Source organism: Aquarana catesbeiana, linkage group LG05 (genome assembly GCF_042186555.1).
Source record: "Aquarana catesbeiana isolate 2022-GZ linkage group LG05, ASM4218655v1, whole genome shotgun sequence".
NCBI lineage: Eukaryota > Metazoa > Chordata > Amphibia > Anura > Ranidae > Aquarana > Aquarana catesbeiana.
In genome coordinates, this window is record NC_133328.1 from 521,623,492 (window position 1) to 521,650,596 (window position 27,105).

Sequence of the window (27,105 nt, forward strand, 5' to 3'; positions counted from 1 at the left end):
TAACTTACACAGGGCTATACACTTCTTGGTGACAGTGACAGTGCTACTTGGCCAAGTGATGTCACATGGAATAAGTGCCACCCATGTTTCTCCATAACAGGATTACTAATTACAGTTGTGTTAAAAAGAATAGTAGTGTGCTTAAAAAAGTGAGTAAAGCTCAAAATCCTTATAATAGCTTTTATTTCCATACACGCAAATGCATTGGGAACACTGCACTGTCTTTTCCAAATCAAAACATGAACAAAAAAATGTTTCAAATTTGTTATTAGAGAAAGTAAAAAAAGGAATATTTTGCTTTTCCCGAAAAATAGCAGTCTGCATTTTTCTTTACAAACACAAACATTTACTGTATGAACTGAAAAATATCCACCCAAGCAACATTAGACCCCCCCCAGCAGCAACAACAGATCTCCCAGCAGCCAGCATCAATAGATCCTCCAGAAGCCAGTAAAAATAGACCTCTCCCTCAACAGTAGATCCCTTCCCGCAACATAAGACCCCCCTCCAGCAACAATAGATTCCCCATCAGCAATAATAGACCCTCACACAAAATCAGATCCCCACCAGTGACAATAGATCCCTCAACAGCCAAAATCAATAGAACCTCATGCACACACCACACCCCATGCTATTACATACATTCAGTGCTGGAGGTGCCGGAACTGCGTTCCCCCGTGTTCCCACTGAAAAAAAGCCCTGACTACACCTACTAATAAATGATTTGCCATGTAGAAATATAATTTATACCAAAAACAGTGATTGATCTGGTTAGTGATGTTAGACTGCTAATTTTAAACACAACTGTATTTCTTTTGGTTCTTGGTTATAAACAGGGTGGTGGAAAAGTGAGTATATGGGTGGGGGATCTGACAAGTGAATTATTTACTTTGTTTGCCCTTTAGGTCTCTCCACTTGTTTTGTAGTAGGAATAGCCCTGGACATGCCTATAGAGGAATGGATCTGGACTGTTTTGGAATATGGGGGAAATAAAAGAGCCTGATGTGGCCAGAAGGGATGTAGCCTAGGTTTTGATTGGGGGTCCACAGAGATATATTCATAGTTAAATAGTTAGTCAGGTTGAAAAAAGACACAAGTCCATCTAGTTCAACCATAAAAATAAATAAATAATATCAAACTGTCCCATATACCCAATCCTATACCCACAGTTGACCCAGAGGAAGGCGAAAAACCCTAGCAAAGCATGATCCAATTTGCTACAGCAGGGGCAAAAATTCCTTCCTGATCCCCTGAGAGGCAATCAGATTTTCCCTGGATCAACTTTACCTATAAATGTTAGTACCCAGTTATATTATGTGCATTTAGGAAAGAATACAGGCCTTTCTTAAAGCAATCTACTGAGCTGGCCAGAACCACCTCGGATTCTAACGTATTCTTAAGAGATACAGTGGTTTATTTACTAAAGACAAATGTACTGGTCACTGCAGTTGTTCTAAACCTGAGGGGAAGCTCTGCTGATTTCCATCATCCAATCATGTACAAGCAAAAATGCTGTTTTTTTGTTGTTTTGTTTCCATATATGTGTTTTAGTATTCTTTACCTCATTTACTAAGCTCTGGAGCAAGTGCACTTTCAGTGTTCAGTATATTTGCCTTACAGTATTTCTATTAAAAAAAAGCATAAAAAGTAATAACTAATGCGCAAAAACCACACTAATTAATAAGCTAGACAAGGAGCCGCCAACATAAGAAGTGTACTCACATACCCCAGATAAAAAAAGTGTATTAAAATTATGTGGCGCTACCTCAGTCTCGGTGCAACAACTCAAAGTCATAAAATATGAAAAATAAAAAATATAAATATTAGATGATCTATGACCTAAATAAATGATCAATGAATGTGTGGATATGTGCAAAGATGATATATACGGTAAATGTTCCAAGAAAGTGCAGTGTGCACACAATGAGAAAATAATATGCAGCAGGCAAAATAGAAACAAACAATGTGAGCAATGCCACGTAATATAATGTGTGTCCAATCAAATAAAGTGAAGCCAATGTGAACTAATAGCATATAACATCAAACGAAGTAATAGTAATGATAAAGGTGAAAAATATATAGTGCAGTCCAAAAACATGCAATGCAACTTCCAATGCGACTCCCAATGTCAGCAGGAGGAAATCTTCTATGGGTGAAGAAAGTGCAAGTGCAGTGGCAGCAAATGTCTAGAAAAACGCGTCAGTGAAGGAGGAGCCAGGTGCCGCCGCTTCCGGGTATGGCCGAACCCGGAAGCCTGTACTTTTATCGCTGATCGCTCTGATTTATATGTAAGTTACTACAGTGTTTTGTAATAAATTATTTTAAACTTACTACACTATGTAGCCACTCTTTTCCTTTCACCATTTATCTGAGAATACCGGCTGAGTGTGGGAGAGCGCCATTCTTTCTTTACCAACTTATGCCCCCTGGGAGCTGGGACCACTATTGGAAGCCGATCCTGTGTACACATTGTTGCCCACCTGTGGGTTCACGCTTGATTCGGCCCATTGGGGGCCGCTACTACAGGTGAGAGGCTGGGGGAAATGGTTGCCGCACACCGGAACAAGATTGGATGAATTTTTCTAGACATTTGCTGCCACTGCACTTGCACTTTCTTCACCCATAGAAGATTTCCTCCTGCTGACATTGGGAGTCGCATTGCATGTTTTTGGACTGCACTATATATTTTTCACCTTTATCATTACTATTACTTCGTTGGATGTTATTATATGCTATTAGTTCACATTGGCTTCACTTTATTTGATTGGACACACATTATATTACGTGGCATTGCTCACATTGTTTGTTTCTATTTTGCCTGCTGCATATTATTTTCTCATTGTGTGCACACTGCACTTTCTTGGAACATTTATATATCATCTTTGCACATATCCACACATTCATTGATCATTTATTTAGGTCATAGATCATCTAATATTTATATTTTTTATTTTTCATATTTTATGACTTGGTTTGAGTTGTTGCACCGAGACTGAGGTAGCGCCACATAATTTTAATACACATTAAAAAAATCACTTTTCTTTCTAAAATTCCAATGTCGGTGTCTTGGTGTATTTTTAGTGACTATGACACTTCATTCTCATTTCAGGTCCCAGTCAGTGGTAGAGCCTGGCACGCTGATGCACGAGGACCGCAGAGATAATGAGAACACCCAGCCGCTTCTTGCCCTGGATTGATCCCCCAGCATCATTGCAGTCACTGTAGATTCCACCGACGGATCTCTTTTGTTTTTTTTCTCACTCTGCAGAATATTCACCAGCTACGTGCACACGGTGTCACTGTGCAAAGACCTATTTAATTTCATAACCATAGTGCCAATAAACAGGATCAACTTTATAAATAACTGTGAAGTTCTTTTACTGCCAAAAAGGACCCAGACAAAGTGCATTAGAGCTTTCCATGTTGTAAAATATATGCTGCCCCCTGCAGGGGAAATGTATTATAGCTGTCTTTTGGGTAGAAAAGGCGTAAAGCTGAACTCCAGGCAAACAAATAAAGAAACCGGTAAATACCATATATGGGAACTGTTTCCCCTGCCAAAAAGATTTCGATTTCCCTTCAACAATACTTGTAATCCAGTACTCATGCCAGACAGCACAGTCAGGTCCTGGACCTTTCTGCAGACTACACTATACAGGTCCAGGATCTGTCTTAGCCTGTGACTGGACAAAGAAGGAGCAGGAACACAATGATGAGGTAATCACAGTTCTCTTCCTTCCTGTACCTATGTTTACAGTGTTAGAGGGACTGCAGCAGAACCTGATTGGCTTTGATTGATAGCCCTTTATCTCCCAGTATGAATGCCGCTGTATAGGAGATTACAGGAAGATGATATAAATACAGATTCAGGTACTTTTACTAGTCATATGTAACAATACATTTAACGATCATTTTAAATGAATACAAAACTGTAAAATAATTGATTTTTTTTATATATGCCTGGAGTTCAGATTTAATAGTCAGTATTTTTATATCATGATTAATGGACCCATGAGATTTCATTATTTTATCAAGTAAACCACCAGCAGAATGTTAAAACAAATAATTGTGTCAGATTATTGTAAAGGTATAATTACCTGACATAAAACAAGACATTTAATAGTCTACTATGAAATATAGAGTAAACGATATGTATAGAAGAGCCCTTTTCCCTGCCATCACTGTACATTAGCTTGATGTAACTTCTTGGATGAATGAACTTAGTTAGACCTGCACATATGGTTAGAGGGCCGTAACAAGAAACCACACAAATCCTCTATTTGACTGGGGGTCATGCCACTAATAATACAGAGGGGTTTCTACCTTCCATGGTTGTTTGCAAGCAATGACAGAATGCTGTTGCCAGCAATATTTGGAGTGTAGGCCAAGCAAAGCCATACCATCCTTATCAAATCTGTTGTATTTTAGGGTCACACTGCAATAGCAGATATTACCAGCAGGTGGCACATGGATTACAAATATTGTAGCAATCTGTTCCAAGATACTACATGCAGAGGTTCTTAAAAGACACAAGGTGTCCAGCTTTCATTGAAATCAGTATATCAGCAATACCACAAGCTTTCTCAGTGAATGCCCACCTAAATTTTATTACTGAGGTTTTCTGAAACGATAGTGTAGCAATTCAGACAGCTCTCCAACAACACATCCCTCATTAGCAGGAAGACCATTCAGGGGTACCTAAATTTTTAATAGAAACCAGTTCCGAGATAAATATGCTTCCGGAAATAATAGATGTCTGGCTGTCTTTAGTTATAGTGTTTTCTGAATAGCAGTCCCGGAAAAAGCACACAGAGGGTGAAGTCAGAGAAAAGCAGCGACTTCCTTCTGGTCAGTGACTCAAAGCAGTGAACCCTTTGGACCAACCTAATAGTCAACTAGCATTTTCAAAAGAAAGGTCAACAATGGCAGTCTATGTCTGTTCGCTGTACAGGTCGAGGTACAAGGACAGCTCAATATTTGCATGGACAATTCAACACACCAAATAATTGTGTTATTTACCTTATAAAAATTCCCCCGTCTAAGTAGAATTGTTGTATTGATGTCATGTATTACCATCTAAGCATTGTACATCACAAGAGCCAGACTGAGACAGGTCAATATTGCTCTGCAGGCAGCATTATGGTGACTGACAGAGAACTTTATGCTCTATGAGGTCACCAAATAAATGTTCAAGCCCTAAAATTTTAATTGAGTGTCTTTATATACAGGAAAAAATCTGAGGATTTGTTTTTTACTATTTTTATAGATAACCTTAATCAGCATTTGTTTTTAAAGCACAGCCCATTTTTGATGATTAGAAACCTTGTCTCAATTGCAACTGAATCCTGCCCAAAACGTCAACCTGCTAGAGGGTCCTCACATGTCTCAGTGAATAAGGTGCAGTCTCCAATTTTACCAGCAGGTGGTGCTGTAGAAATACAGGGAAAGCTGAGAAGCTGCGCACTGGGTGCATAGTAGTAGACGGGGTCAGTTCATATGGATTTCTGCTGAGCCACATACTGTGAAAGGTGAATAAAACTCTGCAGACTTGGGGTGCAGTAAAATCTCTTTTGTATATACCACATTAATTATTAAAGATGAAACAAGTGGTTTCATTAGATAACATTGTTTTATTTATTCATATTTATCAGATTTTTGATAGGAATTCCCTTGTTTTAAATTGGATCTTTATTGAAATTTGTATCATTAAAAAAGGGAACTAGAGCTATAGAGCTAAATTAAATGTATTTATTTTAGTCTTTTAATTTGTAACTTCAACGTTTCGGGAGTAAGGCTGCCCTAAGCACTGCAAAATGTGTGTTTAAATGATGTCTAGGCACAGTTCTCTAGTTTACTATTAGAATTGAAAACTTTCATGTTGCTACTTTTTTAAATATTTGAAACTAAAATGTGGCTGTTTGGCACTGAAACAAACAGTACCACAATGAAAAAGACATACTGCATTCCATGGGCTTAGAAGCATGACAAGATGACTTATGTCCATCCACACTTATGGGTGGATGTGACTAGCCTAAATCCGCCCCTGTGGTCTCCCCCACTCTGCTAAACTCTGTAAGGTACAACAGAGGGGACTTACAACAACATCAATGAGGTTTCCTCACAGAATAGCCTGGGTAGATGGACTTGGGATCTCAAGATTTTGCAGCAGGAGACCTTGAATGATATAAATAGTCCTGAACAATTTAAAGCTATTTTGTTCCCCACAGCGTTAGTGACCTTACCTACCTGTAAAGAAGTATTTCTCACATTGTGCAGGCAGCTGGATTCTATAGACATCTATTGTGTAGGGTGCCTGGTCCTCTTCCTGGCACTGAATTTCCAGCACTGTGGAGGTAATAGGTTTAGGTCTCCAGCTTGAACTGAATTGAAGGAGCTCCTGAAGGGGACCCACCCATTCCTCCTCTCTCATCTATTGACCTGTGTATAGACTACATTGCATGTTACTCAATCTGTAAAAGGGGGGAGAAAATCCTGTACTTTATCAGATCCTCCCCATTCACAGATCCTATTACATGCAGTGAACGCTATACACAGGCTTTTCTCAATGAAAGAGCAAGGAGGAGGTCCCTGTCAGGAGTCTCCTCTATTGAGTTCAGTCTGGAGACCTGAGCCTGCAAACCCCCTCTGCGCTGGAATTTCATAGACAGGAAGAGGACTAGGCACCCTGCATGGAAGATTTCACCAGGATCCAGCTGCCTGCAGAACATGGGACATACTTCATTACGGTCACTAAAACTATAGGGAAAAATATTTTTAAGCTAAACTTTAGCTTTAAGCCTACACCTTTAACTTCATTGTTAGAAGGACTAATTCTTTAAAGGACAGTTACAGTCTTGTCACAGTTTCTTATATCAAGTTTCAGTATAATAAATGATCTTTTTCTGGGTTTCACTTTGTACATAGGAGCAGCCATATTCTTTTATTATATATGCTTCCATACTGTACACTGACACTGCTTCACTAAGCTTCTTTTAGTGCCGGTTTAAATCTATAAAGGACATTGAACAACATACTCTCTATAATTACTTTCATTTTTAAAATGTACTTTCACTTTTATGGTCAAATTTGAGACACGCCCACTATATATTTACGTGTTTCCATTCACACAGCGTACCTAAAAATAATCTAAAAAATTAGTTCTTACTCTTTTAGTATTTTCTTTGCAACAGGTTTATACATAGGACAGTAACAGCAGCTGATATTGTTCAGAATAACTTCCAATGTGCAATCAGAGGACAGATGTGGGGAATTTTTTTTTTTTTTTCGCATTAACATACAAAGTACAACCTACATTGTGGGCAGGGGATTGTCTGTTGACAGACTGTTGTCCTAAAATCTTACCATTAGTATGCTCCTTTTGACAAATGTTGTCCAACTTTCGGCCAAGAAATGTTGGATGACAGACTAGTAAATTTTCGGCGGACAACGGTTGACTTCAGAATTGCGTATGGTCAGTACACAAATCCGTCACAAAAAAGTCGAAAGTACAAACACGTATATGCTCGGAATTAGTGCTCACCAAACATGAACTTAGCAGTAGGGGCCCAAAGGGTGGCACTCAAGAGCTGAAATTCCTCGTAGTACGTTGCTAAGTTTGTGTTTGTTGCATTACAATTGTGTACTGTTAGTATGCAAGACAAAGTCCTGGCACACGCCCTTTTGACAAAAATCAGATGCTTGGTTGGCCAACAATACGTACCGTGTGTACGAGGCTTAAGGCTAACCGCACTCACATAGATTCTCCATCCACGCTAAACAGCTTGGATAGACAAATCTCCTGCTGTGGGCTATTGTATTTTCTCAAGCTCCAGCAGCTGTGAGAATACCCAGTGTGTGCATCCGATTGGATGCAGGCACTGTTCGGCCAACAATTTTCCAGCCAGCTTCTTCCTCAAAAGTTGAAGCATTTCTTAGTAGCCAGGTCTCTGTTGCATATGTAACAATAGGTTTAAAAATAGATTCTCTCTACGTTTTTCCATTCCTTCTTTTTTGACTTGTACTTAGTGTTCCCTATTAGTTTGTTCACCTTATCTATTAGAAAGTCCTAATTTCTTCCTGTTATATTTATTACGGTATATTAGTCCTCTACTGATTTCTTTCATCGGGATACCCTGTACATGTGTTCTTCACTTTTGTACTCTTAAAGAGAACCTGTGCTTTGCCCTTGCAGGGTAAATCAAAGTTACTTTTATGAGAAGCCCGCCAAGAGCATATGACTTACCTTTTTTTCATCTGCCAAAAGCAATGTTCACAAGTATAACCCCAACCCTGTGCCTATGATAGCCTTGGCACAATGAGTAAGGGTAATGACACTATATTTACAGGTTACTCTGGTATCCACTACCTGTGGAACTGCCCCATAGCTGAAAGCTCCTTTCAGGAAACATATCTGTTTGTATATAAAAAAATCCAAATAATAACTATGATCATATGATGTCTGCAAATTATCATTATTCAGGCATCCTCTGCACATCGAGAATTGTGTCTTGACCACTGACCTCTGGGTCTACTTAGTTTCACAGTACCAGAGTTAAATCAGTTTAAAACAGTATAGGCCATTCCTTTATCAGGTTGAGTGGTCCATCCACTCTTTACTATATATGTATGGCCACATATTAGTGATTCTTAAAAGAAATCTCAATTAAGAAAAATATAGTGTTTGCTTTGTTAAATTTGAATTCCAGGTATGGCAGTTTTTGTTTGGACCATTGTAAATATGCATGTGGCATACCTGTGGGATCCCCTTGGAAGCTGCAAATCACTGAAGCATGAACTGCTACTATAGTGATCTCCATTAGCTTCAGTGTCCTGCACCGAGTGACTGCCCAGCTGTATTGTGAACACGAGGTCAATCGCTTGGTATGGGTGACATCCAGGGAACACTTTGCATTTTCTCAATGAATGCAGTGCATTTTCCAATTCAACAAGGTGGAGAGGGAACTTCATAATCTCTGCCTAGTCCAATCAGAGACCACTTTGTATTCATTGGATGCAAAGTGTTCCCTGAATGGTGTTTGTGCCAGGTGGGCAACCTAATGTGTTCAGTAAGCAGCAGGGCAGGCGCTCAGCATGGGATCCAAAAGCTAATGGAGATCATTGTTGTAGCGGTGCCTATTATAGTGATTTCCAACTTCCATAGGGATCACACAGATATGGAACATACATTCTTACATTGGTCCAAGCTGACTAAATGTAACTATGAAAAAAAATTGCAATACCTGGAATTTATCTTCAATCCTTCCAAAAATAATAGTTTCCTGGCTGTCTCTGGCTGCAGTTTGTTTCAGGCACTGACCCAGAACAAGCATGCAAATCATGAAAGTCATAGTAAAATAAAACCTTCTAGTATGCATATTGAGCTATGGATATGAGGTGGCCTTACACTAGTAGATTTTCATACAAACATTCACACAAAAATTCTTGGTACATTCAATGACTTGATGAATGTAGTTTGAAAATACTTTTAAAAAGTTATAATTTCCCAAACAAAAACCATATTCACTGGTAGAAATGTTTTTGTTTGAGAACATTTTCCATTCTGCTCCTTTAATTTTTCTCGTCACTGAAACATTGATTTGACTGCATTATCCATAAGAAAATAAAGCAAACATTCTTTAACTAGTTCCCGACTGCACTATAGCCAAAAGATGGCTACAGCAGGGCTCTCCAGTTCTAGGAGGTTGTGCTCCCATGTGGGCGCCTCCCGTGCCCCCCCCCGGCGCGTGCATTGGGTGCGCTATGTGATCACTGTGGACACAGCTGGTCACAGATCGGAATAAAGGGTCAATCACAGCGGGCCCTTTACCAAGTGATAAGCTGTGGTTTTTTTTTGTTTTTTTTAATGTTTAGCCTTTTTCTGTTTGTTTAGCAAAAAATATCACCAAATTAAAGCTTTATTTGTGTCAAAAAAATGATAAAGATTTCATTTGGGTACAGAGTTGCATGACCACACCATTGTCATTCAAAGTGTGATAGCGCTGAAAGCTGAAAATTGGCCTGGGAAGAAAGAGGGTGAAAGTGCCTGGAATTTAAGTGGTTAAATGTAAAATTTTTAAGAAAATTCTGCTAGTGCATTTCTAACTTTAGTACTGTAGCCTGAATCAATATCCCCGGCTTCTCTTATTGCACCATTTTTTTTTGCCCAGTCCAGACATTTACTACATAATCTTAGAGTGACTGGTACACTAGAGTGCTCATTTATTAGAAATTGGCTGTTTTAAGCCACTGAATATTACCTATTGCTTTACTTTTAATGCTACCAATTTGTGGTGACAGTAATCAAATCTTTAACAAATTTGATTATACCTCATCTGTTGTTTAATTGCAGATGTTTTAACAGCGCTGACAAAGCATATAATGATTCTTAATATACTATATTCAAAATGTAGCCACAAGTCTATGAAATGAAGGGTATAGTGTATGGATGACAGCAGAATACACATATTTCAAGTGCCAAAAACTTTGATTGTTTTTTGTTTTCTTTTGCACATGTTCCTCATCACTAAAATAAAATCTATGCTAGAGCACCTTTTTGCTTGAATTTTTATTAAAAATGTACAGCGTTTTTTGCAGACGGCAATGGCTAGGTAGTTTATCTTGTATTGGGTAATAGGTATACACGATACACTCAACGTTCACTTTATTAGGTACACCTTGCTAGTTCTGAGTTGGACCCCCTTTTCCCTTCAGAATTGCCTTATTTGTGGCATACATTCAAGCAAGGTGTTGGAAACATTCCTCAGAGATTTTGGTCCAAATTGACATGATAACATCACGCAGTTGCTCCAGATTTGTCGCCTGCACATCCATGATGCAAATCTATCCACATCTCAAAGGTGCTCTACTGAATTGAGATCTGGTCACTGTGGAGGCCATTGAAGTACAGTGAACTCATTGTCATGTTCAAGAAACCAGTTGTGAGAGGATTTGAGCTTTGTGACATGGTGCATTATCCTGCTGGAAGCCATCAGAAGATGGGTACACTGTAGTCATAAAGGGATGGACATGGTCAGCAACAATACTTAGGTAGGCCGTGGCATTTAAACAATGCTCAATTGGTACTAAGGGGCCCAAAATTGGCGAAGAATATATTTCCCCACACCATTACACCACCAGCCTAAACCATTGATACAAGGCAGGATGGATCCATGCTTTCATGTTTACACCAAATTATGATCCTACCATCCTACCTACCATGATCCTACCATCTGAACGTCACACCTAAAATTGAGACTCCTCAAATGTTTTTCCAATCTCCTATTGTCCAAATTTGGTGAGCCTGTGCGGATTTTAGCCTTATTTTCCTGTTCTTGGCTGACAGGAGTGGCACCCTGTGTAGTCTTCTGCTGCCATAGCCCATCTACTTCAAGGTTTGATGTGTTGTGCATCCAGAGATGGTATTCTGTATACCTTGGTTGTAAACGAGTGGTCATTTGAGTTACTATTGCCTTTTTATCATCTCAAACCATTCTGCCCATTCTCCTCTGACATTAACAAGGCATTTTCATCCACACAACTGCTGCTCACTGGATATTTTCTCTTTTTTGGACCATTCTCTGTAAACCCTAGAGATGGTTGTGTGTGAAAATCCCAGTAGATCAGCAGTTTTTGAAAAATATAGACCAGCTTGTCTGGCAACAACAACCATGCCACTTTCAAAGTCATTTCCCCATTCTGATGCTCAGCTTAAACTTCAGCAAGTCATCTTTACCATGTCTAGATGCCTAAATGCATTGAGTTGCTGGTATGTGATTGGCAGTATAGGAATTTGTGTTACTAAGCAATTGAACAGGTGTACCTAATAAAGTTGCTAGTGAGTGTATAAATAAATGAAAAAATAAAAGTGCCACTGAGGTTTCAGAGCTTATGCATTTTCATGCGTCATAGTTGCCTCTTTTCCTATACAAATGTACATGAATGCAAAGCAGCTGAAAGCAGGTCAGATGAACCTGACAATGAATTCTGAATGACATACGAAGCACCTCAAACTGATGTCAAAAGCAAGCCGCTTTTGCCCATTGACACCAGCCTGATGCTGTCAACACAGGCCTGTTGTGATACATTGGGGTTGAAGAGTGCAAAATCTGGTGCATCTGTGCAAGGAAGCCAATCAGCTTCTAACTTCAATTAGGCTTTGAAAAAAAAAAACCTGGAAGCTGATTGGTTTCTATGCAGAGCTGCATCAGATTTTGAACTCTCCAGTTTTAGTAAATCAACCCCATTTATCACACCTATCCTGCTTTACAGAAGACTCATAGCAGCATATTCATTCTGTAGTTGAGCCCACAATTAGCTAAGTATACTTTATGTGCATTAAAAAGAAACTCACGAATGTAGGTTTATTCAGAAACAGCATTTATTTCAAAAGGAGAAAAGACTTTTTAAAATAATTAAACAATAAGTGTCTACAAAGCACATGTGTAGTATCAAAACATCCATTACAAAAATATCACAAACTCTGAAACAAGTACAAAATAGGCAGCTTTATCTTGAGGTCTGAATATTCCTATTCTTACTTAAATCTTAACAGTGCAGAGATGGGCATTCTGTGCTCCATCACCTCTGGTACTTACTTCCCATGAATTTACATTTTACGCTCGGCAAGTTTTTGTTCAATCATATTTTTTAGCAGCCCATCTCTGACACCTCTATACACATACTCTATCCAAGAGGTAACTCTAGGATTGAAGCACCACACAGTAATATTCACGTTCATTAGATAGTCACAGTATTTTGTGAGCCATACTCTACCTCCTTCATCAGGACAGAAACACAACATAAAAAATAATACAATGGCTAATATACATATCAAAGTTATTATGGCATATCGTTTTAATACAAAATATATCTTTTGTACGATACATCTAAAAATTGGTACGAACTTGCTTGTGGATTCTGCTTGTTTAGCTTTTTTTTGATCCTCTCCCCAACCTTTATAAGATTGCTAATAAAGCTTAAATCAAGATTTCTTACTTTTCTTGTGATCCTCCATTTTCTATTAATCTTAAAACTGTCTGTACCAATATTAGGGTTTATACAACAAAAGATATATGTGTATTACTATACTCCATCAGGGTTTCTCAACCAGGGTTCCTCCAGAGGTTGCCAACTTTCCAAAAGCTGCCTCTCAGATAAGTTCCCTTTTTTGTCAATGATCACAAGTGTAATGCCTGGTACACACTACTAGTTTTTTTTTGTTCAACCCAGCGGGTTGAATGAAAAGAAAAACTGACAGCTCTGGCCGGAGCTGCTGTACTAACGAACCGACCTTATTAGTGTGATCAACCCCGCTGAGCTGTAGTGTTCTGACAGGGGGACGGCCCCAACAGAACACTTCAATCAGTGCACCCTGCCATTGGCTGAAAGCGCTGATCAGGAGCTGGTTGGCTGCTGGTTTTCCAGCATGCACGTCCGACAGAAGCCGGCCAAATGGCTGGCTTCTGTCAGACCAAGTGCCTTACAGATGGGCCGAATTTAGACCAGTTTTTATTGAACCAGCCGATGTCGCCCGACATTTAGCCTGTGTGTACGGGGCATAAGGAGCATTCTTACCAGTAACCATCACACTAATGTATCATTGTATAGTAATTTTTAGCAGGAGTTCCCTGAGACTGGAAAGTTATTTCAAGGGTTCCTCTCTGTTAAATAGGTTGAGAAAGGCTGCTCTATATCCTAAATTTGATGTTTATAGTAGTTATTTATTTGTGCTATTTTTTACTTTTTATATTGTGTTTCAACCCTAATGGAGGGGTTGGAGTATGCCCCCCCCAAAAAAAATATATTTATACACATGCTTGGAATAAACCATCTTCTGGACTTGAATATTACGGCTGGAACTTCACTTCTAGATTTACCTATCCTATTTATAACCCAAGGCAATTGTGGAAATTCTTCAGGCCGGGTTCAAACTGCGGCCGCGGCTCGCAGCAGGGGGTATGGTGCATCCTTGCTCTGTTTCAAGGGCAAATCAGGTCTGAATTCGGACCTGAAACTAAACCGAAGATGCACGGGACCCTTTTCCAGTGTGGAATGCGGCTGCCCTGGAGATGTGTGAACTGGCTCCATTGTGAGGCGGTCACAGTCTCCTGTCATGCGAATTGGATGTGGGCAAACCCGCATCGAATTTACATAGATGTGAACCCAGCCTGAGTGTGCAGAAGGGGTCAGCATACTATTCACATTATTTATAGTCACACCATTATCATACTGTTGGTTGACATTATTAAACCAAATGAACCCACCACTTGATGTTTTCTAGCTTAGGCTGAGAAATGAAAACTAAGGTTACTAGAACATCTCACATGCCATGCACCAGACAGATTAAAATGTCCATACAGAATGACAGCTATTAACGTGATTGGAAATAGTGACAATTTTTAGTACTGAAATTTGGAGCCTTGAAGTTGTTTGTCCTTGTTGGTTTATTTTCCTAATTATTTGACCCATGATTACACTCCTGTAAATAAATGCGTTTAAACCATAAAGATGTCTTGAATATTCTATATTTGATAACTATGCAGGATGCCACTGATTCAAATCGGCAACTAATATTTTTATTAAATGATGTGAAAGCTCACTTTCCTGCATTGCTTATGAATGGGATGACAAGTGGATGATGTTAAAGTGTTCCTGCAGCTTGTACCCTGGACTAATTCTCCATAGCAATGAATGGAAGCGCACATGCTATATATAGGGAGGATTTTTACAAGCTGGTGTGCCACCTCATCATCTCTGTCCCAAACAATGCTGAGAGAGACCCCTGCAGTACTAAACAATGGAGTCCTAAACAACAGGTTTTCTTATAAATCATCTTTACAAACTATTTAAGGTGGTATTATTACACAGACAAAATTTCACATTTTTTTTTAACCCACATATAAAATCTACTTAATATCATAACATGCTGTGTTGTATGAATGGGCGAAACACAAATAGTGCAAAAAAAAAAAAAAAAAAAACTAGCAATTTACTGTATGACTTTTGTAATATAAAATTGCAAAAAATGATAGAAAACACAGTGAAAAATGTTATATTTCTTTCCCTCTGTGACTAATTTATAACATTTTTTTTGATTATCCTTGATTATTTTTATTTTCATTTCTTTTCACTGGACTTGAAAAGTAACTTTACTAGCTTAAAGTGGAGTTCCACCCACTTTTACAACTCTTCAGCATCCCTCACTAAACTGCGCACTGTAAATGAATTGGATATTTTAATTTTTTTTTCTCAGCGCTTACTGTATATCTGCTGTATTCATTTTTTACTTCTTCCTCCCTGGCCACGGCCCATCGCATCATTTCCTGTTTGCAATGCCTTCTGGGAAGGGGCGCCAACTTCCTCTGACACTGCCGTTGCTATGGAAACCTGACCTGAAACCTATTACACTGCTTGTGCTGCACTGAGCATGTGCGGGATCTGCAAGGATGAGATCCAAGAAGAAATACAGTCTGGCTTCAGATGCCACGGCCTGCTGTAAGTTTATAAAATAAACTACTGCTATAAACTAACAAAACAGACCTTAGTTTACAGACTAACTTTACTAGAATACATTAAGGGGTATTTTTATTTAAAAAGTATAATTTCGGACGGAACACCACTTTAAATGTTGCTGTTTGATAAATTACCACAAAAAAGCATGATTAGGTGAGGCGAAACTTGATAAACATGCTCCTCTCATATAAACCGCTGCATTTTTATAGTCATAAGGCAATACCATATTTCATCAGCAGGTGGCAATGCATGTAAATATGTTTCTGCAGCCGTTTGTCCTGACACCTTTATATTAGTATGTCGAGGTGCCCCAGGCAAATAGCATGTCCAGCTTTTACAGCTGCTTTTTGATCTGTTAATTCCCAGAAACCAAAAGGAACCTTGTCAGAAACAGTTTACTCACCAGTCCCTGATACCTCTACATATTACAAAGCTGTTGTGCTGTCCAGAGTGGTAGAGTGGGGCACGGAAAAAAATGACAAAAAATGGGTTAGCATAGAGAAAACACTAAGTAAATCACAATTGGGTAGTATTATTTGGAATCCCCCACAATATAGAAGATTAGATGAAAACACTGACACATTGACACACAATGTTTTCAAAATTTGGGATGGGATATATAAACGTCTCAATGGCAAATATAATTCACCTTTAATTACACTGCTAGATAACGAATATTTTCCACCAGGATTGAAAAATATAGGAGGAGTTTGGTTAAAAAAGGGGGTCACACAGTTAAGGGACATAATAAAAAAAGGAAAAATGATCCCTACACAGGATTTGATGCACAATAATCTTGCACTGGGGATGGTTGAATGGCGGTCTCTCCAACTGAATCACTTTATTAAAAACTTGCCTCAACCTATTAGATCTGGAGAAGACCTTACCACTTTTGAACGATTGTTTGTGGAAAAAGGACCCGAGAAATACTATATCTAAAATATATAAAGTTTTATTGAAGGCAGAAGAAGTGGAGATACCGCCATTCATTAGGAAATGGGAGAGGGAATTAGGGACAACACATGATAAGAAGTTTATAGGGAAAATTTTGGACCTTGCCCACGCTTCGGCGGTGGACAGCAGAACAGCAGAGATGAACTATAAGTGTCTAGTAAGATGGTATTCAACCCCAGAAATAATAAGTAAATTTAAGAACAGTACATCAGCAGAGTGTTGGAGAGGCTGTAAAGAGGTTGGCTCCATGACACATCTGTGGTGGGACTGCCCCAAAATAAGGGACTACTGGAAAAAGATCCTGCAACTCATTAAGGAGATTACAAAAAAAGAAGTAGAGGAAGACCCCTGGGTGGTGCTGTTCCATGGTGGGGCGGGGGCCATAAAGCAGTATAAAAGGACCCTGACCCCTCATCTCTTAAATGCCGTTAAGAGACTCATACCTAAGAACTAGCAAAAGAAGGAAACTCCATTAATCTGGGAATGGATAGATATGGTAGAGGAAACTTATATAATGGAATGTTGGGGTAGCACTATAGATGAGGAGAATAATAGAACCATGACAAAATGGGAGGGATGGACAGCATTCAAAAAGACATGGAGTTACGCCCAGGAATTGAGATTGTAAGATCGAGGGCGAGGAGATGAACAACATAGGTTTTAACTTGGTGGCTGGTAGGAGGGAAGGGTTTGTTTGGGGGTAGGGTTAAGGGAGAAGTTTGTAATAAACTGTTGGTAATTTTTTTCATTTTTATAACTGCTTCGATGATGAGACAATGATAGGGATGGAAAGATGAACTGCAAGGCTGAGTCATGTCCCTTGATGTTGTCTGCTGAAGCGGCAATAAAAAAAAAAAAAAAAAAAAAAGGAACAGTTTACTCACAAAATCGCATTTATCTTGTGATGGCATACACATTCAAAAGCCTATGTATTGCTAAATAAAAAAATGCAATAAAACAAAATCCTGCAGTCATTGATAATGCACAGTCTTATTCTAGCCAAGTAACCAAACAGACAAAAGGGAGATAATACAGTTTTGATGTTTTTTTTTGCAAGTCGCTTTACAAGCCTCAGTACATCTGCAATAAAATGAAACTTGACAAATCCAGCCCACACTTTTAGTTCTTTTTTTCAAATCAAAAACTTTTGATCCTTTAGAACAGTTCTTTTACAAAAGAAGTAAAATATAGAAAACTGTACATATTTATGAAATAGAATATTTGTCCTGTGAAAAAAAGGACAGTGCTGAATAAATCACTAAAATAACTAAACATGGCATCAATAAGCTGATTTAAGTTGCAGAAAAGCAGAAATGAAAAGCAGCACAATAGCACATTCTGGCCCAAAATGTACAATGGCAAAAAAAAAAGTGAGCTACAGTAAGTGACCTAAGTGAGAGGACAAACACTACCCCAAGACCAAAATGACATGACGAAAAATACTCAAAGACTACATAGAAGGAATAAAAACTAAAGTGACCAGACAAAGACTCATCTAAGAGCAAAGTGACCTGAAAAAAACTAAAAAACGACTTTATGACCAAAGTAACATGCTAAAAATGAATGTTGTGAAAAAATCACTTTGGGACTGAAAGGGACCTGACAAAAATGTACTTTAAGGCCACAGTAACACAACAAACACTAAAGCGAAGTGACAAAAATTAGTCCAAGACCAAAGTGATGTGACAGTAAATTAGTCAACATAACCAAGACAGTAGCATTGTGTCAGTTGTTTATAAAATGAAACCCCCAAAAACCTCTGTGTACTGGCACATTTTATTTAAAGTGGAACTAAACCCTCCTATAGTTTTCAGCCAAGGAAGCTGCCATTGTGCCCTCTGTTTAATCCTCAACTGCCATGATTCTGCACATGTGATCAGATATGACACCAGCCATTGGATGGTTTGACAGTTTGGTTGAGAGCACAACCAATGTGACAGTTACATTCCTGGCACATGCCGGGAATATATCTGTTTTTTTAAACTGTTAAATCGATGGGTTTACTTCTGCTTTAAGTGTACTTGTACCTATAACGCTGCTATTGTTGTGTTGCATATGGGGTTCCATTACAGTAAGCAATCGTATTAGAAGGCGCAGGTGGTGTCAAAAGACATGGGTATAAAAAGAGTAATGAAGATAAAAAAGCTTCTGACTTTACAACCACAGTCTTGCATTAAAATGACACCAGGAAATGCTAATGAACAAGGCAAACAACACATGCTTCTTCAAAAACACAATGACAAAGTACAATGGTACACATTGGTCAACCAGATTTTAGTTTATTCTGTCAGATATGATTTCTGATTGGTTGCCTAGGTCATTAGAACTTCCAAAAAAAGTGAGTACGACGAACTGTTAAAATTGGGACACTGATTCAGATTTAGGATGAATGGCATGATTGTGGGGAAATTTATTTTGCAATTGGCAAAATTTTACCAAAGCAGAAACTCTGAATTTTGCTCATTAAATTGTTTGTGACCAGAGCATTTCATAGTCCTGATATGTGCCTGCCGTATCATGTACTTGTAGGAAAAAGTATCCTCTTCTCTTTGTATGTTTCCTTTATGTCCTTCCAGGCCCTCTGCTTTCCTATTAAAAACTGGCAACACTAAGCAGGAGAGCATACCGTGGTCAGTTCTCTAGCTATGCTGGGAACTCAGCCTGCTCTACTTCAAAGATCAGACTTGTCCTGAAACCCCCCACTGCACAGCCATTTACTGGAACGTTCAGTTCCAGTTCAGCCCCCCCCCCCCCAGCTCGTAGCCTCCCTGGCGGTATTCCCGAGTGTGGCTCGGGGTTAAAATTCAGTACCATTAGCGGTAACCCCGAGCCACACTCGGGATCGCATTGCAGGATCCTGGGGCGGCTTTACTTACCTTGTCCCCGGGATCCTGCGATGTCCCCCGCAGTGTCCGAGGGCTCCGTCCTCCTCCGAAGCCTCTCCGTGCCAGGCTCCGTTCCCTGCGAGCGGCGCGACGCACGGGGGCGGAGCCTGGCGGCAAATTCAAAAAAAGTAAAAAATCATAACACATACAGTACTGTAATCTTACAGATTACAGTACTGTATGAAATGATTTCACATCCCTTTTGTCCCCAGTGCTCTGGCCCATGCCCTGCATGCAGTTTTACATGATATACACTGTTCTTTCTGCCTGGAAACTGGAGATTGTCCATAGCAACCAAAAAGTGTCCCTTTACGTCAAAAGTGGCTTTAGACCAGCTAGAAAACAGCGATAGTAAATTAGAACACTTGCAGAATTGAGCGATAGTGAATTGTGGGGAAATTTATTTTATTACTATTTTTTTAAATTTTTTTTAATTATTTATTTTTATTTATTATATTATAATTTATGTTTTTGTGTTTCAAACTTTATCATACCCGGGATATCTACTAGACTCTGGTTTGGACAGATTTAAGTGTGTTATTGTTAAGATTTACAGACCTACAATATAAAACGCCAAATTTCCATGCAAAATAATTGTACCGCTTTCAGCACCTAAAATCCGAAAGAATCATACCGCCAGGGAGGTTAAGCAGCTGAAAACAGAGGGAATGTGATCACTTATAAAAAAAAAAAAAAAAAAAGTATTTATGTTTTTTATAATATCTATACACAAAGGGGTATAGATATACATAAAGAGGGGCTCTTTACCATGTAATCAGCTGTGACCAATCACAGCTGATCACAGCGTGAACCAGGATGTGACGGTAATTTGTGTACTGTTGCCTTTTTACATTTATTCCCCAGTCTGTTTTTTTCCTTTTGCGGGAAAAAAAAATAACATAAGGGGCTAATAAGAAGCCTTTTAGCCACAAGAGCATATCCAAGATTAAAGAATCTGCCATAACCCTTAGTAGCCATTTAAAGCTCATTGTATCCTTAAAAACTGCATTCATTTCACCTACTCCATTGACACCAGTGCCTAAATCTCCTGATTTTCCCAGAAATCTTGGGAAAATTATAAAACTCTTAAGTTTGCTTATCCCTACCTTAGACCCTTTCTTGTACTTATAGAAGAATTCATGGTGAAGTATATCCTATAGTATCTACGCTCTGGAATTTGCAATGGTTAAACAGCAACAAATGTTTCAAATCTTCATCGCAGGCTCGTGGTGCCTGTTGATGGGTCCCCGGATGATAGTCTTTCCAGATAAACTGGATTATTGGGGTAGCAGCACAATCCACAACATTTTTACATCATATGCATTATCCAAAATGCGTACTCAACATGTATTTATATTTTTTCTTTCATTGTCTATTTTATTGACTGACATTTCCTGTTGCAGGAATATTTTAGGTGTTACATAAAATGTCATTACTATATAAAACCCCACTTATGAACTATTCATTAGGAAGGATCATGCAGTCTGACAGCTGACATAAAATAACCTGGTGCTTGATATGTATTAATTAGAAAGCACTGACATTACTGTGTTACAGATCTCTCAAGCAGACATTCAATTGTCTAGGTATTAATACAGTAAATTATTTTTACTGGAGTAATTAACTTTGATTTAAAGCAAAAAAAAATGATGAAAGGACTCATCTGAAACAGCACTTCAAATGCTATCAAATATCAATGTATTACAGCAAAACTAATGGCAATCTGCTTTAATAACATCCAATTTTATTTAATTAGGCAGACACAGCACTTAAAAATGTTATACTAATTAGTGCTTAATTAGGCTTCATATCACTGCATTTTGGGCTCAGAACCAGAAATGGGAATCGATCACATGCATATTAACCAGGCCAGCAGAAACGATTGGTTAAGTAAAGGAGTAGCAAAACTGCACCCTCCCTCTCAACTTTGGCTGGATTCTGCCCCAACTGCAAATGCCTGTATAAAATAAAATGAGAGTGCGTGCCACTTAAGTGGCTGTCTACATGAGATGGAAGCTGATAGTATCTCACTTGTGGAATTACCCAGCTGATGCCATCATATAGGCACCTTTGATTTTCTGACCATGCTTTTGCTATTTTTGCTATAATTTTGGCACCTAATGGCCCGTACACACGATCAGAAAATTGTATGAAAAATACCACTTTCAAAGCGATCGTATGATTATCTGATCATTAGTACACAGCTTTCGAGAGCCAATCATGACAATTCATACGATATTATCCAATAGGATAAGCACATAAAATTCTCTCATACGATACCAGATTGTACGATTTCCCTTAAATCAGTTAAATTTTTGCCCAAAAATACAATACAAATACAATACATCACTTCTGAATTTTTGTTCTGACGTATGAGAATTTGCATAACTTTAGTAACTTCTTCATTTTCAATATGAGATTAGTGTGCAAAAAAAAAAAAAAAAAAAAAAAGGACAATCATCCAATAATCTCATCGCTTGTACCAGGCATTAGGCCCCTTCAACATGGGGCTGGTAATCTGCTTGCTAAGTGGGGAATCTCTCCACTGATCCCCACTGTGCATACGCATGGCTGGTCCATGTCCGCTTCGCTTATGCAGAGCAGACACAGACACAGCCCGTTGTCCTCTAGGGGCGGTCGGACTGCCACCTGATCCAATTCACCAGACAGATGGGGGATGGATCCCTATTCATCTGTTTTTTATTGGACAGGATCAGACCGGATGTTGGTGGATGTCAACAGACACATGTCTGTTGACACCTGCTGCTCCATAGAGGAGACTGGAGGGTCTAATCAGGTCTGTCTGAAAAATGAACAGGCAGACCCAATTGGTTTGCTCGTGTGAAAGGGCCCTAAGGGTTTGTGGCCATGTTTTAGAAGTACAACTGTTGTTGGTTGGAATAGGGAGGGGTTTCAGAGTCTTTAATATGGTTTTAGGTTTGAGAATACAAATACAAAAAAGACTATCAACATATATTCTAATGTGCGGGCCACTTCACTTGAAAAACTCAAACAAAAAGAAGTGCTAAAAAAAATCATCCTGTACATATATAGAACGAGTCAGGAAAACATCAGGATACATAAACATACACTGTATTTCAAAAATTAAACCAAAGCGATACCTAAATTATATTTAAGTAGCTGCATAAGGCACAAGGAGATTTACTGAACAGCAACATGTTTGCAGAAGACTGCAAATCTATTTACGCTTCTAATATGGTTGAACAGCTAAAAACATAGGCAAATGCCAAACATGCGATTAAGAAATGGCAAAAAAAATCATGATATTAAAATCTAATACAGTAATAAGGAAAAGCTCTTGAAAAACGATTTCTATAAAGTTCTTAAGGATAGGCACAGAGATTGATGATAAAGTGTGATGGGTTGGGGTTTAGAAGATTGTATTGTGTACATTACGCACAATCTAATACCTTTGTTTCCAATCCATCTGGTTAGTGAGATTCCCACATACTGCCAGTCAGCATGTCGGTCTCCCTCTGCCTTGGGGACGACAAGCAAAGACAGTGCTAAGAAAACTGCAGCAATCACCCAGGACAAGCATTAAGATTTCTAATCTAAAGATGAAACTAGACTGGCTACTCTGAGACACAGTCCCACTTTTTTGCTCCAGTTTTCAGCCACTGTAAATCAGTCCCACAGAGGTCCATGAGAAGACTGCTTATTCTCAGGAAGATGGAGGCGCAGGTTGCAAAAGGAACAAGGAAATGGAAGCAAGAATCATTTAAATGCAATATATACACTCTGAAGTAGAAGTTGCATAAAAGTTGAAAACGGTCTAAAAAATGTGAACCTCTTTCTTTCAAATTCATCCTTTATGCCAACTTGGTTTCATCATTTAACAGAAATTACATTAACAGTAGCCAAACTTGGCACCAGGTGTTAGTGTGAATTACTATGAGGTATTCCAAATATTAAATGCTCTGATAATCCATTGACCCTGGTATGGCTTATAATCACTTCTCAGAATTCTCTGTAGCTGAGATAATGGATGAATTTAAAATTAAGTTTGAAAGAAATTGGACAGCAAAAAGCTGTAAAGGACAGCCATAAAACTCAGTAAAATGTTTCTTTCTGCCATTGCAGCAGTATATTTGACTAACAGTCCTAGATAGATCCTAGATCCAGTATCTGCACTTCCAGGAATGGGGCCATATAAAACAAAGGTTGAGGAAAAATATGGCTAGAAGTTTACCTGACCTAACACAGTGGGCTTGATGTCACTTAAAGAAGTCTCACTAGAAGATGAAAATGCTTGTTAACTCCTTCAGAGGAACCAGCTAACATTGCACTTGGTCTCATTCAAAACTGTGCAGGGGTTCCTGAAATGTGTCAACGTTTTTGTGCTGGATTTTATCCCCCTTTAATTGTTTGATCTACAATAAAGCTCGTTTAACTGCATTACATCGAGGTGCCAGCTCCTTTGAGTGTGGTTATAGGAAGGCTTGCAGAGACTATAAGCGGGCCACTGATGTGAAGATTTACCTCATGGGATCGGATTCTCAGGTTTGCAGCACTGTCTCCAGTTTTTGTGCCTTCATTCCTGAGCAGCTCCTCCCTCCTGTAACCACAATCGAACAACACTGGATGAAGGCAACAGAGCTCTGACTGACAGTGCAAAGGAGAAGGCCATGGCAGCAAGTGTACCCAGAGCCTACACAACTTTTTTTTTTTACTACAAAAAAAGCTACTGATGACAGACCAAAGCAACTGCTCACAAGCTGCAACAACCTGCTATTCTAGATCGGAGGAAAGAGTAGATGTAATTATTGTCTGTGGTTTGTGCTGTTGTGAATGACCATGCTGAAGAGCAGCACAGTAATTCACAAAAACACAGGCCTACAGACTAGACAAGTGCAGTAGCTGGTGTGAATTATTGTGGGCTTGTATTATTGTGAAGAACACAGGGTTGCTAAATGTTACAACTGTACTTTCTCCTCCAATCTAAAAGGGGGCAGGTGGGCAGGTTGTTTGGTCTGTAATCAGTAGCTTTCTTTGCAGTAGAAAAGAAGCTGAAGAGGAGACACAGGGTTTTTACTATTAGAGAGCAGAGCTGCACATTTCCCCTTCTCTTCTGGCAGCTTTCAGAGGAGAAGAGGGTGGGGTTGTGTAGGCTTTGTGTACACTGTGGGGCGGGAGCTCAGTGCTGGCTGTAACTCCCGCACAGGAACGCCCTTAATTCGGGCTTCAGCCTGGGGTGGAGCTACAGCCAGCACGATCAATAATAAAAATGTAATTTTATTTGAAAACCCCTGCATAGATTTAAAGGAGAACATGCGTGATGTACACTTAGACCCTCTGGGGTTTTATCAAACTTTTTCATCTTCTGGAAAGATCTCTTCTTTAATGATTATAGTGTATGGCAGGCCACTGAACCTATTTCCCCAACAATGTACAACCACAGATCTTTCAAGAGGAATGGAGAGATTATGGGGGTAAAAATATGTCTAATAGATTATCTTATAGGAATGTTTAATACATGCAGCTAGGGCAATGTATATGCTAAATAAGCACAAGGGAGATAAAATGTAGGCTTAAAGTAGCAACTTACACAATGGCTGACTATTGTGTAAAAGAGACGCTGCATCTTTTTCACAGTTGAGTCACAATATCACAACTGAAGATTCCAATATTACTTCTGTCTTTGCAAAATGCAGAAACCAGAGCTTGGGCTAGAAAAGAAGGCCATGGCAAAGGGTGGAGACAAGTCCAGCAAGGAGATCTTCCAGATAGGCTTCCATACAGGCATAACCAGCAGGCACTTCAAACTACCACCACCCACTCAACACTGAAAGAACAGCTTTCAGCATCCATCTAGTGAAAATATAGGGATCAGTTCCAGGTTTATTCTAGTAAACAAAGTAGCAGCTGTACAACCAGGACTTTCTTCAAATTCCCCCCATATAATACAATTTGTTATGTATATAAAAATGTTTGCTCAGTACATGGTGATGTTTGAAAGAGAACACAGTGATGATAGTTCAGTACATTGAGGCAGATTTAAAAAAAAAAAAAAAAAAAAAGTATTACAGGACAATTAATAGTGGTTTGCCTTTTTCTCAGAATAGTAGTATATGTGAACACAATCTCAAAGTAAACTCATTCAAATAAACTATACTATAAACCATCACCAACAGAAATATGGCACAAAATTATATTGTCTATACAAGAAATATGAGGTACACCCATACTGTATATGTGTAACAGTGATATTAGGGTGTGTTTAGTGCTTTACAATTTTCCTTCATCTGATTATGCTCTGTAAACCCAATCACATCACATTTAAATGGCAGGCAGGGTCCTCCTTTGATGCTGTGTAAGCTCTGGGTGCCAGATGTCCACAATAAATATTAACCGATAGGAGTCAGCTTCTTGCCACACTTCATGTTCAAAAGAGTCATCAAAAATCAGCACTTTCCCTTCCGTCCAGCTCCTGTAAAATAAAAACACCAAGTGAAAACATTTTTTTAAAGCTTGCTCAACCCATATGCTGTGGAAACAACCTGAGCTCATTTCACTGTGTATGTTTTCTTCTACAACTAGTAGATACAGATTGGTGTGTTGGTTTCCCTCATTTAACATTTGGAAACCATGATGAAACTCATAGTACAGCATGTGATTATCATGGGGGCAAATATATACACACACACACATATATATATATATATATATATATATATATATACACACATACACATACACATACACACACACACACAGTGCTCAGCAAAAATGAGTATGCCCCTTTTGAAAAGTAATATTTTAACAAACACAAGAACAGTTTCCAAAATTGACAAAACTGAGTGTTATAGAACTTTTGTTTAGCTCATTACATGAAAGTAAGGTTAATAATAAAACTTAGATTACAAAATATTCAGTTTTACTCAAATGAGTTGATGCAAAAATGAATACACCCCCCAACAAAAACTACTACATCTAGTGTTTTGTAAGACTTCCAAGATTTGTAAGGACAACACTAAGGGGTTGATTTACTAAAGGCAAATCCACTTTGTACTACAAGTACACTTGGAAGTGCAGTCACTGTAGATCTGAGGGGGACGTGCAAGGAAAATAAAAAACAGCATTTTTGCTTGTACATGATTGGATGATAAAATCAGCAGAGCTTCCACTGATTTAAGATCTTCCCCTCAGATCTACAGTGACTGCACTTGTAGTGCAAAGTGGATTTGCCTTTAGTAAATCAACCCCTAAGTCTTCTAGACATGGAATGAACAAGTTGGCGACCAATTGCAACACCTATCTTTTTCCATTCTTCAAGAACGACTAACTGGATGCTGGATGGAGAGTGATGCTCAACTTGTCTCTTCAGAACTCCCCATAGGTGTTCAATTGGGTTCAGATCAGGGGACATACTTGGCCACTGAATCACTTTCGCCCTGTTCTTCAGAAATGCAACAGTGGCCTTAGATGCGTGTTGTGAATCATTGTCATGTTGGAAAAGTGCACAATGGCCAAGGGCACTGAGTGATGATAGCATCTTCTCTTTCAATATAGAGCAGTACATCTGTGAATTCATGATACCATCAATGACATGAAGCTCCCTGACACCAGTAGCACTCATGCAGCCCCACAGAAAGACACTGCCACCACCATGTTTCACTGTAGGCACCTGTGTTAAGTTTGTAAATCAAAACGTTTGTTATCATTTTTGTCAGTGGCATTTTTACAGTGACGAAAACTAAACAAAAAGTACAGCACGTTTTTGTCCTCTGACCTC

The 27,105-nt window shown here is 38.9% G+C and overlaps 2 protein-coding genes across 12 annotated transcripts in view; one reads left to right on the forward strand and one right to left on the reverse strand.

Annotated features, from left to right (window-relative positions):
* CLVS1 (clavesin 1) overlaps positions 1-14,484 on the forward strand; it is a 181,106-nt gene extending 166,622 nt beyond the window's left edge. For all 3 annotated transcript variants that reach the window (XM_073631695.1, XM_073631697.1, XM_073631696.1), the window contains one exon: positions 3,110-14,484. In XM_073631695.1, coding sequence (XP_073487796.1) covers positions 3,110-3,197 — 88 coding nt within the window. In that variant the 3' untranslated portion in view covers positions 3,198-14,484. The remainder of the gene's footprint in view (positions 1-3,109) is intronic.
* ASPH (aspartate beta-hydroxylase) overlaps positions 12,359-27,105 on the reverse strand; it is a 325,502-nt gene continuing 310,755 nt past the window's right edge. For all 9 annotated transcript variants that reach the window (XM_073631691.1, XM_073631689.1, XM_073631688.1 and 6 more), the window contains one exon: positions 12,359-25,800. In XM_073631691.1, coding sequence (XP_073487792.1) covers positions 25,650-25,800 — 151 coding nt within the window. In that variant the 3' untranslated portion in view covers positions 12,359-25,649. The remainder of the gene's footprint in view (positions 25,801-27,105) is intronic.